Source organism: Daucus carota, chromosome 7 (assembly GCF_001625215.2).
Source record: "Daucus carota subsp. sativus chromosome 7, DH1 v3.0, whole genome shotgun sequence".
Taxonomy (NCBI): domain Eukaryota; kingdom Viridiplantae; phylum Streptophyta; class Magnoliopsida; order Apiales; family Apiaceae; genus Daucus; species Daucus carota.
In genome coordinates, this window is record NC_030387.2 from 6,872,843 (window position 1) to 6,889,658 (window position 16,816).

General features: G+C 37.2%; 1 protein-coding gene across 1 annotated transcript; it reads right to left on the reverse strand.

Annotated features, from left to right (window-relative positions):
• Nucleotides 1-12,642: 12,642 nt before the first annotated feature.
• LOC108193327 (uncharacterized) lies at nt 12,643-16,545 on the reverse strand. The gene is made up of 4 exons (XM_017359933.2): nt 15,385-16,545; nt 15,014-15,139; nt 14,466-14,586; nt 12,643-12,778 (listed from the first exon to the last, which is right to left on the reverse strand). Exon 1 carries the CDS (start codon nt 15,860-15,862, stop codon nt 15,494-15,496), a length of 369 nt encoding a protein of 122 aa, XP_017215422.1. The 5' UTR covers nt 15,863-16,545; the 3' UTR covers nt 12,643-12,778; nt 14,466-14,586; nt 15,014-15,139; nt 15,385-15,493.
• Nucleotides 16,546-16,816: the final 271 nt, after the last annotated feature.

The window sequence follows — 16,816 nt, forward strand, 5'->3', positions numbered from 1 at the left end:
ATTTGATTCTCTCATTGCTTCATAGTCTTGGGAAAGGATCTCCAGCTATTCTTTTGCCCTGTGATTTGCATAATGGTAAGAATATTCCTTTGTTTAGCAAACACATTAATTCCCGTGATTTGATTCTCTCATTGCTTTACGGTTCTTGGCCTGAGTCTAGTGCATCGGAAGCTGGATCCAGTTGCTGGAATAGTCATCGCAAGTGCCGGGGGAACATGCAGAATCCCTTGTGATCTTCCTTATGCAGGAGCCTTAAGAGTTCAAAGAGAAATTTAGTAAAGCAGAACCATGGTAGTTTGTTAACACGATAAAAGCACTAGAGTGAATACAATTTGAACAGTAGGCAAAAAAAAAAGGGATCACAATTATCAAAATATATAATAAAAAAAAGTTTTTAATTGTCACTCTCGCTTGAATTCGCGGCTAATGCCTCTGGCTTCTATTTACAGCATACTTAATACCAACATTTACACCACTCAGTGCAATTATATAAGTACCAACATGGACTCGTAACGTTTTAGACCGTTTTAACTCTCACCCTGCAGTGAAAATAATTGAAAATGCTAACTGCAAAAAGCTTAGACTTGCAATCTTATTTTCCAAAGATTGTTACATGAGTCGAGAAATACCTGATATCCGTTCCATTCTGCATTTTCTGGCAGAAAGATAACTGGTCTGAAGGGAGCACTCTCATTTATATCACTTGCTGTTGACCTACCTCTACCTGGTGAAGTAGTGTAACCTCCTCCCGCTGCTGTAGAATCCAGATGATGAAACTTGCAGTATTCCCCATACTTGCATCAACCAGTTTTCATGTAGAAAGAACATTCTTTCTCCCCCTGTTGCGCAATCAAAAAGCTTAATAGAAAATCTCTGGTGAAGTGACTTAATATTATATTTGACAAAGATGAACTTATATTCTCTGTCAGGATAAATGGATGAACTTAAGTGTTGCTAGGAGTAAACTGCAACAAACAGAACATATATGCCTACAGGCTACAACTACAGCGTGTGTATTGGTTCCAAATACAAACAGGATATCTGTAGCAGTTGCAGATGACTAATATCTAGAAAGCAGGGATACTTCATCTGGGTGAAGAACTGCGTAGGGGATACTTGGGGGTGCGGGGGTGCGGCGGGATACGCACGGGATGCTCCACTTGGCGTATCGGTGGAGGCAGTGATGGGGATACGCGGGGGTGTGGCAGTGGGACAAATCGTAATTTTTAACAACTTTTTTTTTTTCAAAAAAAAGTTAAAATTAGTTGGTCAAAAGAAAGAAAGAAGGGGTCAAAACCTAATTGGGGTCAAAACCTAATTAGACTAATTGAGTAAAGGAGAGACTTAGTTGCTAGTCTTTCTCTTGACGAGCCGGAGATGGAAGCCTGATTATGCTCAATTGAATCACTGCAATAGTTATTTATTTATATATTTTAATTGTCGAGACTTTAGGATGATTAATTTAGTTATTCCACTATTTTGTTCTACTTAAATGCATCTTATGAATTATTTATATGTAAATATAATACTTTTAATATTTTAAAATTTGCCGTATCCCCATATTTTGGAATTTAGCGAATTCCCGTGTCCAAGTACCGCGCACCCGCACCCCCACCCCCACCCCCAACTCCGCACTCGCACCCGCACCATGATTCCTAGACTAATATGAATATACATGTTGGATGGCAAAAGTACACAGAAGAAATATATATATATATATATATATATATATATATATATATATATACACCACCGACAAGATTCTAAATAAATTACTAATGACGGAGTTGCTACATTAACGAGGAAAATTAAGGGTGTTGGCCCCCTTATCACAATTTAAAGCAACAATATCCAGGGTCATATTTTCAAAATGTGATATCTAGGGCATTTCAACTCTAAATTGTGATATTCAGGGCCTTTTCTCCAAAATTAATATAATTAAGAAAAAAGCACCTTCATAACCATATAACTAATCATATATGGCTACATCTATATCTGCATCCACTTTTTTATCTGACGGTAACAATATCCATGTTGAACGAATACGGATTGGATACATAAGAAAAATTAGATTCTGTGAAAAAAAGGATAGAAGTTTTACCACTCGAATGGGCAAACCAATAAAGTTCAACTTTAAATTTGGGGTCACCACAGGTTTTCCTTTGTCATGACTATACCTACAAGCTTTTCCGTTTTTGCAACCACCTGGTGACAAGTAATACTGCAAAGAAAAATGGAGGAATATCAAGCGGAGACTGTTATATACTTGCATAGTTGCTTTATAGTTCTGTATGGCCAGATGGAATCAAGACAACAAACCAAGAAGTTGAACTATTTATTGTTAAAAAGATAATTTGTAATTCCTATAATCCAAGTATCCAGAATATTCTAGTCCTAGAGTCAGGATCAATGTTCAATGTATGAAACCAAGAGTCTCCAAATTATTCATGTATCTAATTAATGATGAATTCTAGGAAGAGTCTAGATACTTTGTCTATCTATATAAAGACTGCTATAGCAGCACATGTAATTTATTAAGAAACAATAAAATCTTCTGTTTTCTTCAAGTTCTGTACCCAACAAATTTGGTATCAGAGCTACTAATATCTCACTCCTAAAATACATAAATCATATTACTTCTCTTATAAAGTATCATGGCAACAAATAATGATTCAATATTCAGCTATGCACAAAACAGTATTCCCATTTTCAATGGTGAAAGTTATGACTTCTGGAGCATTCAAATGAGGACATTGTTTATGTCTCATGATTTATGGGAATTAGTTGAAGAGGGGTACGAAGCAGCAGCAACTCAGGAGGAGATAACGTCCTGGACAGCGGCTAAGCAAACAGAATTCAGAAATACAAAAAAGAGGGATGCAAGAGCTCTTCTCTTTATTCAACAAGGAGTCAGCAAAGCCATTTTTCCGCGTATCATGAGTGCTAAAACTTCAAAAGAAGCATGGGAGAGTCTGAAGAAACAGTTTCAAGGATATGATAGAGTGATCTCTGTAAAACTTCAGTCACTTTGGAAAGAATTTGATAATTTGCAGATGAAAGAAAGTGAAACTGTTTCTGATTTTTTCTCCAGAGTTTCAACCATAACAAATCAGATTATAAGTTATGGTGATACCTTAGAAGACAAAAAGATTGTGATGAAAGTCTTGAGGAGCCTCCCTGCAAAATTTGAACATGTGGTAGCGGCCATTGAAGTTTCTAAAGATCTGGCAACACTTACTCTTGATGAACTGATGGGTGCTCTTGAAGCACATCAAGAAAGAATACAAAGATTTGCAAATCAGCCTATGGATCAAGCTTTTCAAGCAAAAATGAACATCTCTGATAAGAGGGAAGCTTCACATCAGGATGGTAACAAACGGAGCAGCTACAACAACCAAAGCAGCAACAGAGGGAGGAATCAAAATTGGAGAACACGAGGCAGAGGAAAGAGGTACAATTTTAATAACAGAAACAATAATTCAAAATGCATTATATGTAACAAGACAAATCATGAATCAAGAAATTGCATCTTTCGTTGTAAAAGATGCAAAATTCCAAATCATTCTCAGAAGGATTGCTGGTTTCAAAATAGAGATCAAGCTAATTTCTCAGACCAGGATGGAGACGCGCAAGTAACTTTTTCATGCATGAATACGCAACTGCAACAACACCACTGCTGGTATATTGATAGTGCTTGCAGTAATCATATGTCCGGAATCCGAGAGCTATTTGCAGAACTTGATGAAAGTCAGAAGTCTGAGGTAAAGATTGGAGATGGAAAGACTCTCAAAATTGAAGGCAGAGGAGTCATTGTCTTTCAGTCAAACGAAGGTAAGCCTCAAAAAATTACTGATGTTTACTATGTTCCAGAATTAACACAAAATCTCTTAAGCACTGGCCAACTAATGAAAAAGGGGTTTTCTCTGACATTTGATGCTGAGCAATGTATTATTTTCGACAAAAAGAAAAAATCTGAAGTGGCAAAAGTGAAGATGATGCCAAACACAACATTTCCATTGACTCTACCACTACATGACACGTTTGCTCTTAAAGTTGATACGAGTCAGGACTCAATTTTATGGCACTTGAGATATGGACATCTCAATTTCAGGGGCCTTAAATTATTGAAAGATAAAAATATGGTGGTTGGTCTACCTGATATCTCAGATGTAAACAAAGTTGGTGAAGGATGCATTTACGGCAAAATGCATAGATTGTCATTTCCAAAGACTGCGTGGAGAGCAAAAGCATCGCTGGAATTGATTCACTCAGATTTATGTGAATCACGAACTCCATCAATAAATGGCAGCAAGTACTTTCTTTTGTTTGTTGATGACTATACAAGGATGATGTGGGTCTATTTTCTCAAGCAAAAGTCTGAAGCCTTCACTTATTTTCTACAATTTATGGCACTGGTGGAGAAGCAAAGCAACAAACAAATCAAAATGCTTAGAACAGATCGCGGGGGAGAGTACTTGTCAAATCGTTTTCAAGAGTATTGCAAAAAGAATGGCATTCGGAGGCAGCTAACAATCAGGTACAGCCCCCAACAAAATGGCGTAGCAGAACGCAAAAATCGAACAATTGTCGAAATGGCGAGAAGCATGTTAAAAGGTAAAGGTCTTCCAAATAAGTTCTGGGCTGAGGCTGTTAATACAGCTGTCTATGTACTCAATATCTCGCCAACAAAAGCCGTCTTCAACAAAACTCCTTATGAAGCCTGGTACAGAAAGAAACCCACAGTACAAGGGCTCCGAGTATTTGGTTGCATTGCTTATTCTCATATTCCTGCCCAACGCAGAGAAAAGTTTGATGAAAAAGGAGAGAAACTTATTTTTCTGGGCTATATTGAAGAGTCAAAAGGTTATCGTCTCTATAATCCAGCTACAAGGGATATTACTATCTCACGAGATGTGATTTTTAATGAAGCAGGAAAGTGGTTTCCTGATGAAAAATCAGCTGCAAATAATGTTCCTTTATATGTACCAGAATTCAGTGACGATTTCAAACCTGCAGAAGACTTTGAATTAATTGAAGGCACCACAGATACATCTGTCAGAAGAATTCGCTCAATATATGATGTATACGATTCTTGTAATGTGGCATTTTTTACTGGCGAACCCCAGTATTATGAAGAAGCTGCAAAAGAACAAACTTGGAGAAAAGCGATGGATGAAGAAATCTCAACAATTGAAACAAACAATACGTGGCATCTTGTTGATCGTCCAACTAATAAAGACGTAATCGGAGTCAAATGGGTTTTTAAAAGGAAATATAACGAGGATGGAAGTGTACAAAAGCATAAAGCACGATTAGTAGCGAAAGGATATTCTCAGCAGCCCGGAGTTGATTTCACTGAAACATTTTCTCCAGTAGCTCGCATGGAAACAATTAGAATTGTTCTTGCCTTGGCAGCTCAGCTTCAACTCCCAGTTTATCAACTCGATGTCAAGTCAGCGTTCCTGAATGGTGAACTCAAGGAAGAGGTTTACGTGGAGCAGCCTCAAGGGTACGTGATAAAAGGAAAAGAAGATAAAGTTTATCGTCTTGTTAAGGCGTTATATGGACTGAAGCAAGCGCCGCGTGCTTGGAATGCTAAGATTGATGGCTATTTTCGTAAAAAAGGTTTCCTCAAAAGCAAAAGTGAGCCATCCTTGTATGTAAAAAAATCTGGTACGCATGACTTTCTCATTGCATGTTTATATGTGGATGACTTGATTTATGTGGGAACCAATGCTGATATGGTCGAAGATTTTAAGAACTCTATGAAAGAAGAATTTGAGATGACTGATCTAGGCCTCATGAAATATTTTCAGGGTATTCAAGTGAAACAATCAAAAGGAGAAATATTTCTGTCTCAAGAAAGATATGTTGATGGCCTGTTAAAGAAGTTCCGCATGGAAGGTTGTAATCCAATGAAAACTCCAATGGCTACAAATCAGAAATTACAACTTGATGATGGATCAGACAAGGTTGATGAAAGACTCTATAGAAGTCTTGTGGGATCACTTATATATCTCACAAATACACGGCCTGATATAGTACAATCAGTCAGCCTTCTTTCAAGATTCATGCATAATCCAAGTCGTATACACTATGCAGTTGCAAAACGCGTTCTACGCTATCTTAAGGGTACAAAAAATCATGGTCTCAAGTATGTTCATAATGAAGATAACAGGCTGATTGGGTATACAGATAGTGATTGGGGAGTATCATTGGATGATGGCAAGAGTACATCTGGATATGTTTTCTTTTTAGGAACAAATGCTATCTCTTGGTCATCAAAAAAGCAGAAAACAACAGCATTATCTTCCACAGAAGCTGAATATGTTTCTGCAACAGAAGCATCATGTGAAGTTGTTTGGTTAAGAAGAATTTTGGCCGACTTGGAGCAAGTCCAGAATGATCCAACTATTATCTACTGCGACAACAAATCAGCCATATCAATGACTGAAAATCCCGTTTTTCATAGTCAGACCAAGCATATTAAACTTCGTTATCATTTCATTCGGGATTTGGTGCAAGAGGAAGAAATTCGGTTGGACTACATTGGTACAAATGAGCAAGTTGCAGACATGCTCACAAAGTCAGTCTCAAGTAATAAGTTCGCATACTTTAGAGATCAGATGAGAATCACAAATTAAGAGGGGATGTTAAAAAGATAATTTGTAATTCCTATAATCCAAGTATCCAGAATATTCTAGTCCTAGAGTCATGATCAATGTTCAATGTATGAAACCAAGAGTCTCCAAATTATTCATGTATCTAATTAATGATGAATTCTAGGAAGAGTCTAGATACTTTGTCTATCTATATAAAGACTTCTATAGCAGCACATCTAATTTATTAAGAAACAATAAAATCTTCTGTTTTCTCTTCAAGTTCTGTACCCAACATTTATTTTCAACAAAAGTTCATAAGTAGACCCAGAAAATAAGATATAGATTCCATTTGCTTTGCAATCATGGTTGAGGCTTTCATGAAAGGATTCACATTCTATTATCTGTGAAACATGAGCAGAATATACGTGTTGCGTCACTGTGGTGAAATGGTTTTTTACATCATACATGCACGAACACTAAATTTTGCAAGTAGAGAAGAGAGAAACATAATATACATTTAAAAAAGCGAAGCAAAAATAAGACACATATTACATAAAATGTATAATAGCGAAAATGATGGTAACCTTGCATTCTGTCTGTGTAGGCTTATCATAAGTTTCCTCCTTTCGCTTGAATGTATCCCTTGCAGCCTGCAAAAAGTTTGCATTATCATAAAATTCCTCCTTTTGCTTGAATGTTTCCTAACAGCCTGCAAAAAGTTCGCAGTTCAAATTTAGGTTAACAAAACACGTTTAACCTCAAAACTATCCAGATAGACTACCAAAGCAAATAAACTCTCTATACAATCTCCAACCAAAGTAAAAAAGTTGCTATAGTGAAGTAATACTTAATAATTTTACTCAATACCAAATTTTTTTATATATATCCAATATATTTTAAGAGTAATTGACATAAACCCATAGTTTAGTGGAAGTAATCATAAGTTGTATTATACCTGGTTTTTCACACATGTGGATGATTTGCTAGGCGCCACATAAGCTGAAGTATATTGACTTAGGTTGGCAATGCAAGAAAAATTAGCCCCCATTTTTGCAGCCCAGTCAGCGTTCAGGAAAGGACCCTTCACTATCTAAAGCCGACTTGATTCTCTCCTTATCTTCTTCCGCGGCTTCCCTGAAGGAAATGTCACTCCAAATATGATCTTCCCCGAGTTCATCAACCATTTATAATCTGTTTCAGCCAAAAACTTAGGATAATCTGCAAAACATGCATCGCTAAATATTATAAAAGGACTGGTAGCAGAGAAGGCACGAGTACTAGTACCTCAACACATATGCTAAGTAGGTTGCCATATGCACCAAATTGTAAAGGAAGTATGCATTTCATCGACAAATATAATGCATTTTACTCTCTGTATGCTAATGAAGTTGCCAAAAAAACAAAAAGGAAACGTTACAGAGAAAAAAGGAAGGAAAAGTTGTGAGCACAGGATATATCTCTACTTTAACTGAACACAAGTTTACAGCAGATGACAGGGTTATATATAAAAATTGCGGTCTTAGGGTTTGGTTTCATTTTTTTAACGTGGGAAATGGCAATTAGTTTCATTTTTTGGAAATTTTTGAAGGTGTCTGTTCACGTTTACTTGATTGTACAAACTATAAAGATCCAAAATCATAATGACAAGAATAATCTCATTAGACCAGACAACGGATTCACGAGTATTTACTTTTAACACACATAATTAAGTACTAATTATCAAAACTAATAATTTACCTGGATGACAAAGGAGTAACATATGCAAGCCGCCAAACACATCCAGTTCCTGTTTAACTTCTATAGCATGCTGAACACAGAAGACATCCCATCGAGAGGATTCCTCATCAAGGCCGGATACTGGGGAAACTTCTCTAAGTTCAGTTTCAGAGTCGGAAGCATCCTCGTAGGTCCAAACTATAAGAGCAAGTGAGGATATATCCTTTGGAGGCCTACTACTACAGGAAGCTTCCATCCGCCCTGCACTTAATTTATATTGCCATATCAGATTACCTTCGTGATATTTACATATTTTCATTTGAACTAACATAATAAACCACAGCAGGTCGTGAATTTTTTACTGGAATACCATATGCATTTTACCTACTTCTCTGAAAGCTTACCCTTAGATATATAGAACGAGAAACAACTATCTATGGTACGTAGAAAATAAAGTAAGGGAGTGTTAGCATGTCTTTGTTGAGAAAGAGAGAAGCTCTAAACCGGTATGTAGTATTCTTTACCTAAACCGGAATCCAGCACAACATTGTTAGCATATCTGGGGTAACGAGTCCCCCAATTACTACAAGCAACACACTACGCGCTATATTGCCATAATCAGTTGATGTGAGCTTATGCAGATCCACTTCACTAGGTTTAATGATTGCTGCACAAGAAATTAATAAAACCCCACAAGCTAAACATGAAAAAAGACATGTACTTGGCAACCACTCACATTGATCAGGTCCACATTTTTGAGTGTTAATGTTCAGGTTCTCAGAAGTCAGGGTTCACGAAGAATTAATGTGTTTGCTAAACAAGGGAATATTCTTACCATTATGCAAATCACGGGGCAAAAGAATAGCTGGAGATCCTTTTCCAAGACAATAGAGCAATGAGAGAATCAAATCAACTTTAGATAGTGAAGGGTCCATTCACGGGAATGTAATTGACTGGGCTGCAAAGTTGGGGGGCCAATCTTTCTTACAGTGCCAAACCTAAGTCCAACATTAAAGAGGAAGGGTATAGATGATCCTAAGCCAACCAAAAGAAGCAAGTTTCCAACAGTTAAAGAGTCAGCCGAGGCCACACACCATGAACAAGTTAGAGTATCTCAAAATTTACTTGATCAAGCAGAACCTGATGTAGTGCTTGGAAAAGTATCAAGATGTCAAAAAACTGATTTGTCTTCTAGAAGTAGCGATGCCACATTGAAGAGGAATAACATGGCTGATAGTGAGCCTGTCTCAAGAGGCAAGTCTCCTGTAGTGTAAGAATCAGTGAGGGCACCCAAAGATAAATGTATTATACAATACAAGAGGACTTACAAAAATAAGCTCAAGGTAAAGCCAATCCAGGAGGAGACTCCTCTGCCTGAACAGAACCATGACCAGGGCACTGAAAATCTAGATGTCAATATTGAAGATAAGTTGGAAGGTGGGCCGAGCACTAGACTCAGGGCAAGACTGTAAAGAAGGCTCCAAAGAAGGATCCGAGACTTGTCGGGGACAAAGCTGAAGCCAAAAGGGCATCAACGCGATGTTTGCTTCATCAACTTTTGGCTTCATCAAAAGTTGAAAAGTGTGTTGATGAAGCAAACATCTCGTTGATGCACTTTTGGCTTCAGCTTTGTCCGTGACAAGTCTCGGATCCTTCTTTGGAGCCTGCTTTACAGTCTTGGCCTGAGTCTAGTGCTCGGCCCACCTTCCAACTTATCTTCAATATTGACATCTAGCTTTTCAGTGCCCTGGTCATGGTTCTGTTCAGGCAGAGGAGTCTCCTCCTGGATTGGCTTTACCTTGAGCTTATTTTTGCAAGTCCTCTTGTATTGTATAATACATTTATCTTTGGGTGCCTTCACTGATTCTTCAAGTACAGGAGACTTGCCCCTTGAGACAGGCTCACTATCAGCCATATTATTCCTCTTCAATGTGGCATCGCTACTTCCAGAAGACAAATCAGTTTTTTGACATCTTGATAATTTTCCAGGAACTACATCAGGTTCTGCTTGCTCAGGTAAATTTTGAGATACTCCAACTTGTTCATGGTCTGTGGCCTCGGCTGACTCTTTAACTCTTGGAAACTTGCTTCTTTCGGTTGGCTTAGGATCATCTATACCCTTCCTCTTTAATGTTGGACTTAGGTTTGGCATTGTAAGAAAGATTGGCCCCCAACTTTGTAGCCCAGTCAATTACATTCCCGTGAATGGACCCTTCACTATCTAAAGTTGATTTGATTCTCTCATTGCTTCATAGTCTTGGGAAAATATCTCCAGCTATTCTTTTGCCCCGTGATTTGCATAATGGTAAGAATATTCCCTTGTTTAGAAAACACATTAATACTTCGTGAACCCTGACTTCTGAGAACCTGAACATTAACACTAAAAAATATGGACCTGATCAATGTGAGTGGTTGCCAGGTACAGGTCCTTTTTCATGTTTAGCTTGTGGGGTTTTATTAATTTCTTGTGCAGCAATCATAAAACCTAGTGAAGTGGATCTGCATAAGCTCACATCAACTGATTTTGGCAATATTGCGCGTAGTGTGTTGCTTCTAGTAATTGGGGGACTCGTTACCCCAGATATGCTAACAATGCTATGCTGGATTCCGGTTTAGGTAATGAATACTACATACCGGTTTAGAGCTTCTCTCTTTCTCAACAAAGACATGCTAACACTCCCTTACTTTATTTTCAGTGTACCATAGATAGTTGTTTCTCGTTCAGTATATCTAAGGGTAAGCTTTTAGATAAGTAGGTAAAATGCATATGGTATTCTGTAAAAAATTCACGACCTGGTGTGGTTTATTATGTCAGTTAAAATGAAAATATGTAAATATCACGAAGGTAATCTGATATGGCAATATAAATTAAGTGCAGGGCGAATGGAAGCTTCCTGTAGTAGTAGGCCTCCAAAGGATATATCCTCACTTGCTCTTATAGCTTGGACCTATGAGGATGCCTCCGACTCTGAAACTGAACTTGGAGAAGTTTCCCCAGTATCCGGCCTTGATGAGGAATCCTCTCGATGGGATGTCTTCTGTGTTCAGCATGCTATAGAAGTTAAACAGAAACTGGATGTGCCAAAAGTGCGTTGATGAAGCAAACATCGCGTTAATTCTTCGTGAACCATGACTTCTGAGAAGCTGAACATGAACACTCAAAAATACTTGTCTCTTTTGGTTGGCTCAGGATAATCCATACGCTTCCTCTTTAATGTTGGACTTAGTTTGGCACCGTAATAAAGATTATCCCGCAACCATAGTCTTGATACCACGAAATCATCACAACATCCATCAAAGTCTTGTAGACCTCAACCTAAGGTTAAGTACAAAACGTTTTCAAGTATTTGTAATCACTCTGATATAAGTGTCTGCAACTACTGTATGATACTTAAGCAGACCCATCTAAAGAAGCTGCAGTGCCACCAACTGAATGATCGTACTCAAAGAGAGGACCAAACTTACAAATCCCATAACGGCTGAAGTGTGAGCAGATTCTCTGGCCTTAGACATTTACAGGACAAAATAAATTTTGTTGTACCAGAGAACTAAAATTTGAATATGGAGCAATATGGTTACTGCTTACTAATGCAAGCCCCTGACACTATCTTAAAGCTAAAATAAGTTAATGTTCACGATCTAGCTGAATAATTGAAAGAGAGTCTTACAGGTGGCAGAGGCAGTCCTTGGTCACTGAGAGCCGACTCCGGGTTTCTGGGTTGGTGGAACCTGCAAGAAGATTTGAACTTACAATCCCCCGTTCTCATGTAGAAACTGAACTCGGGCTGTCCAGGTCGTTCAGGATATTTGTTTACATTCACCTGGCCCTGTGGATGTGCATCAAAGCTGGATCTAGTTGCTAGAATAGTCATCGCAAGTGCTGGGGGAACAGGCAGCATCCCTTGTGATCTTCCTTATGCAGGAGCCTTAAGAGTTCAAAGAGAAATTTAGTAAAGCAAAACCATGGTAGTTTGTTAACATGATAAAAGCACCAGAGTGAATACAATTTGAACAGTAGGCAAAAAAAGGGATCACAATTATCAAAATATATAATAAAAAAAAGTTTTTAATTGTCACTCTCGCTTGAATTCGCAGCTAATGCCTCTGGTATTTACAGCATACTTAATACCAACATTTACACCACTCAGTGCAATTATATAAGTACCAACATGGACTCGTAACGTTTTAGACCGTTTTAACTGTCACCCTGTGAAAATAATAGAAAATGCCAACTGCAAAAAGCTTAGACTTGTAATCTTATTTTCCAAAGATTGTCACATGAGAAAGATAACTGGTCTGAAGGGAGCACTCTCATTTGTATCACTTGCTGTTGACCTACCTCTACCTGGTGAAGTAGTGTAACCTCCTCCCGCCGCTGTAGAATCCGGATGATGAAACTTGCAGTATTCCCCATACTTGCATCAACTGGTTTTCATGAAGAAAGAACATTCTTTCTCCCCCTGTTGCGCAATCAAAAAGCTTAATAGAAAATCTATGGTGAAGTGACTTAATATTATATTTGACAAGGATTAACTTATATTCTCTGTCAGGATAAATGGATAAACTTGAGTGTTGATAGTAGGGGTGTACACGGATCCGTGAAACCGACCGAACCAACCCAAACCGATCATATTTCACCCGAACCAATCCGAATTTTTTTGACCCGATTGATAATTGGATTAAAAAATGAGTAACCCGATTTAATTGGGTTGGACACGGGTTTCGGTTTTTTTTAACCGAACCAACCCAACCCGATTAAAAAATATTAAATTACATATAAAAATCATTCACCCCACCCTAGTAACCCATAATATGTTAGCATAGTCCATTTAACTGATTTATTGATTTGTTATGCTTTGCTAATTGTTGATTTGTTGTGCTTTACTAATTGTTTCTGTTCAACTTAATTTTTAAATTTATTGCTATAATTTTGAAACTTCTGGTATCGAGCTTAACATGGTATCGAGTTTTAATTGTTTTGATAAGTAGTGCACGTTTTTTAAGATGTTATAGTGCTTAACTCATTTTGTATACACTGGGTATTTCACCTTGCTGTAGTACATTCAGTTAAAGTTTTATCTTTTGATGTGTCGAAATTTGGTTTTGCTAGATCATGGAAACGAAATTATTTTATATTTCATAACCCGATCAAACCGATCCGAACCGATCCGAACCGAAGTAATACAAATTGGTTTGGGTTATGAATATAATTTTTATGGTTTGGGTTGAGAATTTAAAAACCCGATTTAATTGAGTTGGGTCGTTAAATTTATTTAACCCGCCCAACCCGAACCGTGTACACCCCTAGTTGATAGGTGAGTAAACTGCAACATACAGAACATATATGCCTACAGGAACTACAGCATGTGTATTGGTTCCAAATACAAACAGGGTAATATCTGTAGCAGTTGCAGATGACTAATATGAATATAAATGTTGGATGTCAAAAGTACACAAAAGAAATATATATATATATATATTTACCACTGCCAAGATTCCTCATAAATTATTAATGACGAAGTTGCTACAGTAACGAGCAAAATTAAGGGTGTTGGCCCCCTTATCACAATTTAAAGCAACAATACCTCAAATATCATGTCTGGGAAATATGGACCTGATATCACTTCATAATGTTACATCGTTTAACGTTTATAATTTTTTTTTAAATAGACAGAAACACTACATTTTGTAGCGTCTACCATTCCTTTTAAGCCCAAGCCCATAAAAAACACTTGCAAAAAGTGGAAACAATAACACTAGATGATGTAATGTTATGAAGTAACGTTACTTTATATAATACTAGAAGCCCAAACAAAACGAAGGCTACATCGTGTAGCGTTTTATTCTTATAAACCATAACGCTACATGATGTAGTGTTTTAATGTGGTATCCAGGGTAATGTTTCATATTTTCAGAATGTGATATTTAGGGCATTTCAACTCCAAATTGTGATATTCAGGGCCTTTTCTCCAAAATTAATATAAATAAGCAAAAAGCACCTTAATAACCTTATAACTGATCATATATGGCTACATCTATATCTGCATACACTTTTTGATCTGATGGTAACAATATCCATGTTGATCGAATATGTATTGGATACATAAGAAAAACTAGATTCTGCGAAAAAAAGGATAGAAGTTTTACCACTCTAATCGGCAAACCAAATAAAGTTCAACTCTAAATTTGGGGTCACCGCAACTTTTCCTTTGTCATGACTATACCTACAAGCTTTTCCTTTTTTTCAACCACCTGGTAACAAGTAATACTGCAAAGAAAAATGGAGGAATATCAAGCGGAGACTGTTATATATATACTTGCATAGTTGCATTGTAGTTCAGTATGGCCAGATGAATCAAGACAACAAACCAAGAAGTTGAACTATTTATTATCAACAGAAGTTTATAAGTAGACCCAGAAAATAAGATATAAATCCCATTAGCTTTGCAATCGTGGTTGAGGCTTTCATGAAAGGATTCACATTATATTATCTGTGAGAAAGTTGAGCTAAAGATACATGAGCAGAATATACATGTTGTATCACTGTGGTGTAATGGTTTTTTACACCATATATGCACGAACACTAAATTTTGCAAGTAGAGAAGAGAGAAACATAATATACATGCATTTAAAAAAGTGAAGCAAAAAGAAGACACATATTACATATAATGTATAATAGCGAAAATGATGGTAACCTTGCATTCTGTTTGTCAAGGTTTATCATAAGTTTCCTCCTTTCGCTTGAATGTATCCCTTGCAGCCTGCAAAAAGTTCGCATTATCATAAAATTCCTCCTTTTGCTTAAATGTATCCCTAGCAGCCTGCAAAAAGTTCGCAGTTCAAATTTAGGTTAACAAAACACGTTTAACCTCAAGACTATCCAGATAGACTACCAAAGCAATAAACTCTCTATAGAATCTCCAACCAAAGTAAAAAAGTTGCTATAGTGAAGTAATACATAATAATTTTACTCAATACCAATTTTTTTTATATATATCCAATATCTTTTAAGAGTTATTGACATAAACCCATAGGTTAGTAGAAGTAATCATAAGTTGTATTAGACCTGGTTTTTCCTCTCAAGTGGATGATTAATTAGCTTTAGCTCTTACACCACCATCATCCCAATTCTCACCCAAACCATCTTCAGAAACCTCAATGACATAATCCCAATTCTAACCCCAACGATCTTCATAGTCCTCAATGACATCATCCCGATTCACACCCCAACCATCTTCATAGTCCTCAAAGACATCATCCCAATTCACACCCCAACCATATTCATAGTCCTCAATGACTTCTTTTCCCTTCAAATCACAATCACCGCCTTCATTCCCAATCTCATTTCCTTCCACAACACTACGATTTTCAGGGTTTCTCTCTTCGATTGCCATTTCATCTTCAATACCCTTCAAATCACAATCTCTGCCTTCATTCCCAAACTCACTCCTATTACTCCCCTCATCATTATCCCCGTCCTTTATTTCCTTAAAAGCACCTTTTTCCCTTCTTTTCAAGGTTTCTCTCTTCAATTTCCGCCTCATCTTTAATGCCCTCCAAATCAAGATCACCGTCTACATTCTCAATCTCACCTCACTTACTCCCCTTGTTATCCTCCCGTTCCTTCATCTCTTTAAAGTCTCCTTCATTTCCCCACCACAAAACGCTTTTTGGGGTTTCTCTCTTTATAAATTTCCGCCTCTTTTTTAATACCCTCCAATTCACGATCACCGCCTTCATTCTCAATCTCACTACACTTACTCCCATCCTTATCTTTACCCGCCCCCTTCCTTCATTTCCTTATAATCACCTTCATTTCCTTCCACACCGCCTAACTTTTCAATTTTTCTCTCTTCGAATTTCGCCTCATGATTAATAAAACCTTTCCAATCACGATAACCGACTCGATTCTCATTCTCATCACACAACTTACTCCCAAACTCATCACCATCTCTAAATAGCCCCAAACCACCTTGATCATTCTCACCACGACTTCCTTCCCCAAAGCCCCCAACTTTATCAAAATCCTCTTTGTTTCGATAGCAAGCACCAACTCAGAACCCTCATCTTCATCGCGTAAACCCTCAACAGTCATTTCACTAAGTTTCTTTGCAAACCCATCTTCCTGATCACAAATTAATTCATGATCTAGGGTTTGATCACCAAATTAATCAAGACTCTGAAACCCTAGCTCTTGGCTTTGTGGCTTAGTTTCATTTTTTACACTCTAGAACAAAATGCCTATCTTTTGCTTTTAGTGTAGGTATTTATTGTATTTGTGTGAATATAAAGTAGAAACGGAAAATCCTTACAATAAAATTAAAAATAAAGATGCATGGATATTAAATATACTTTCCCTTAAAAAAGTTTCGTTCTTATCTTTTCTCCTTTTACTCACTATTTTAAAAATCATCGATGTTTTTTGAAGATCCCAGAAATCTTGAAGATATATTTTATTGGTTTATCGATTACACTCAATTTGACTAAAAATCCTTAAT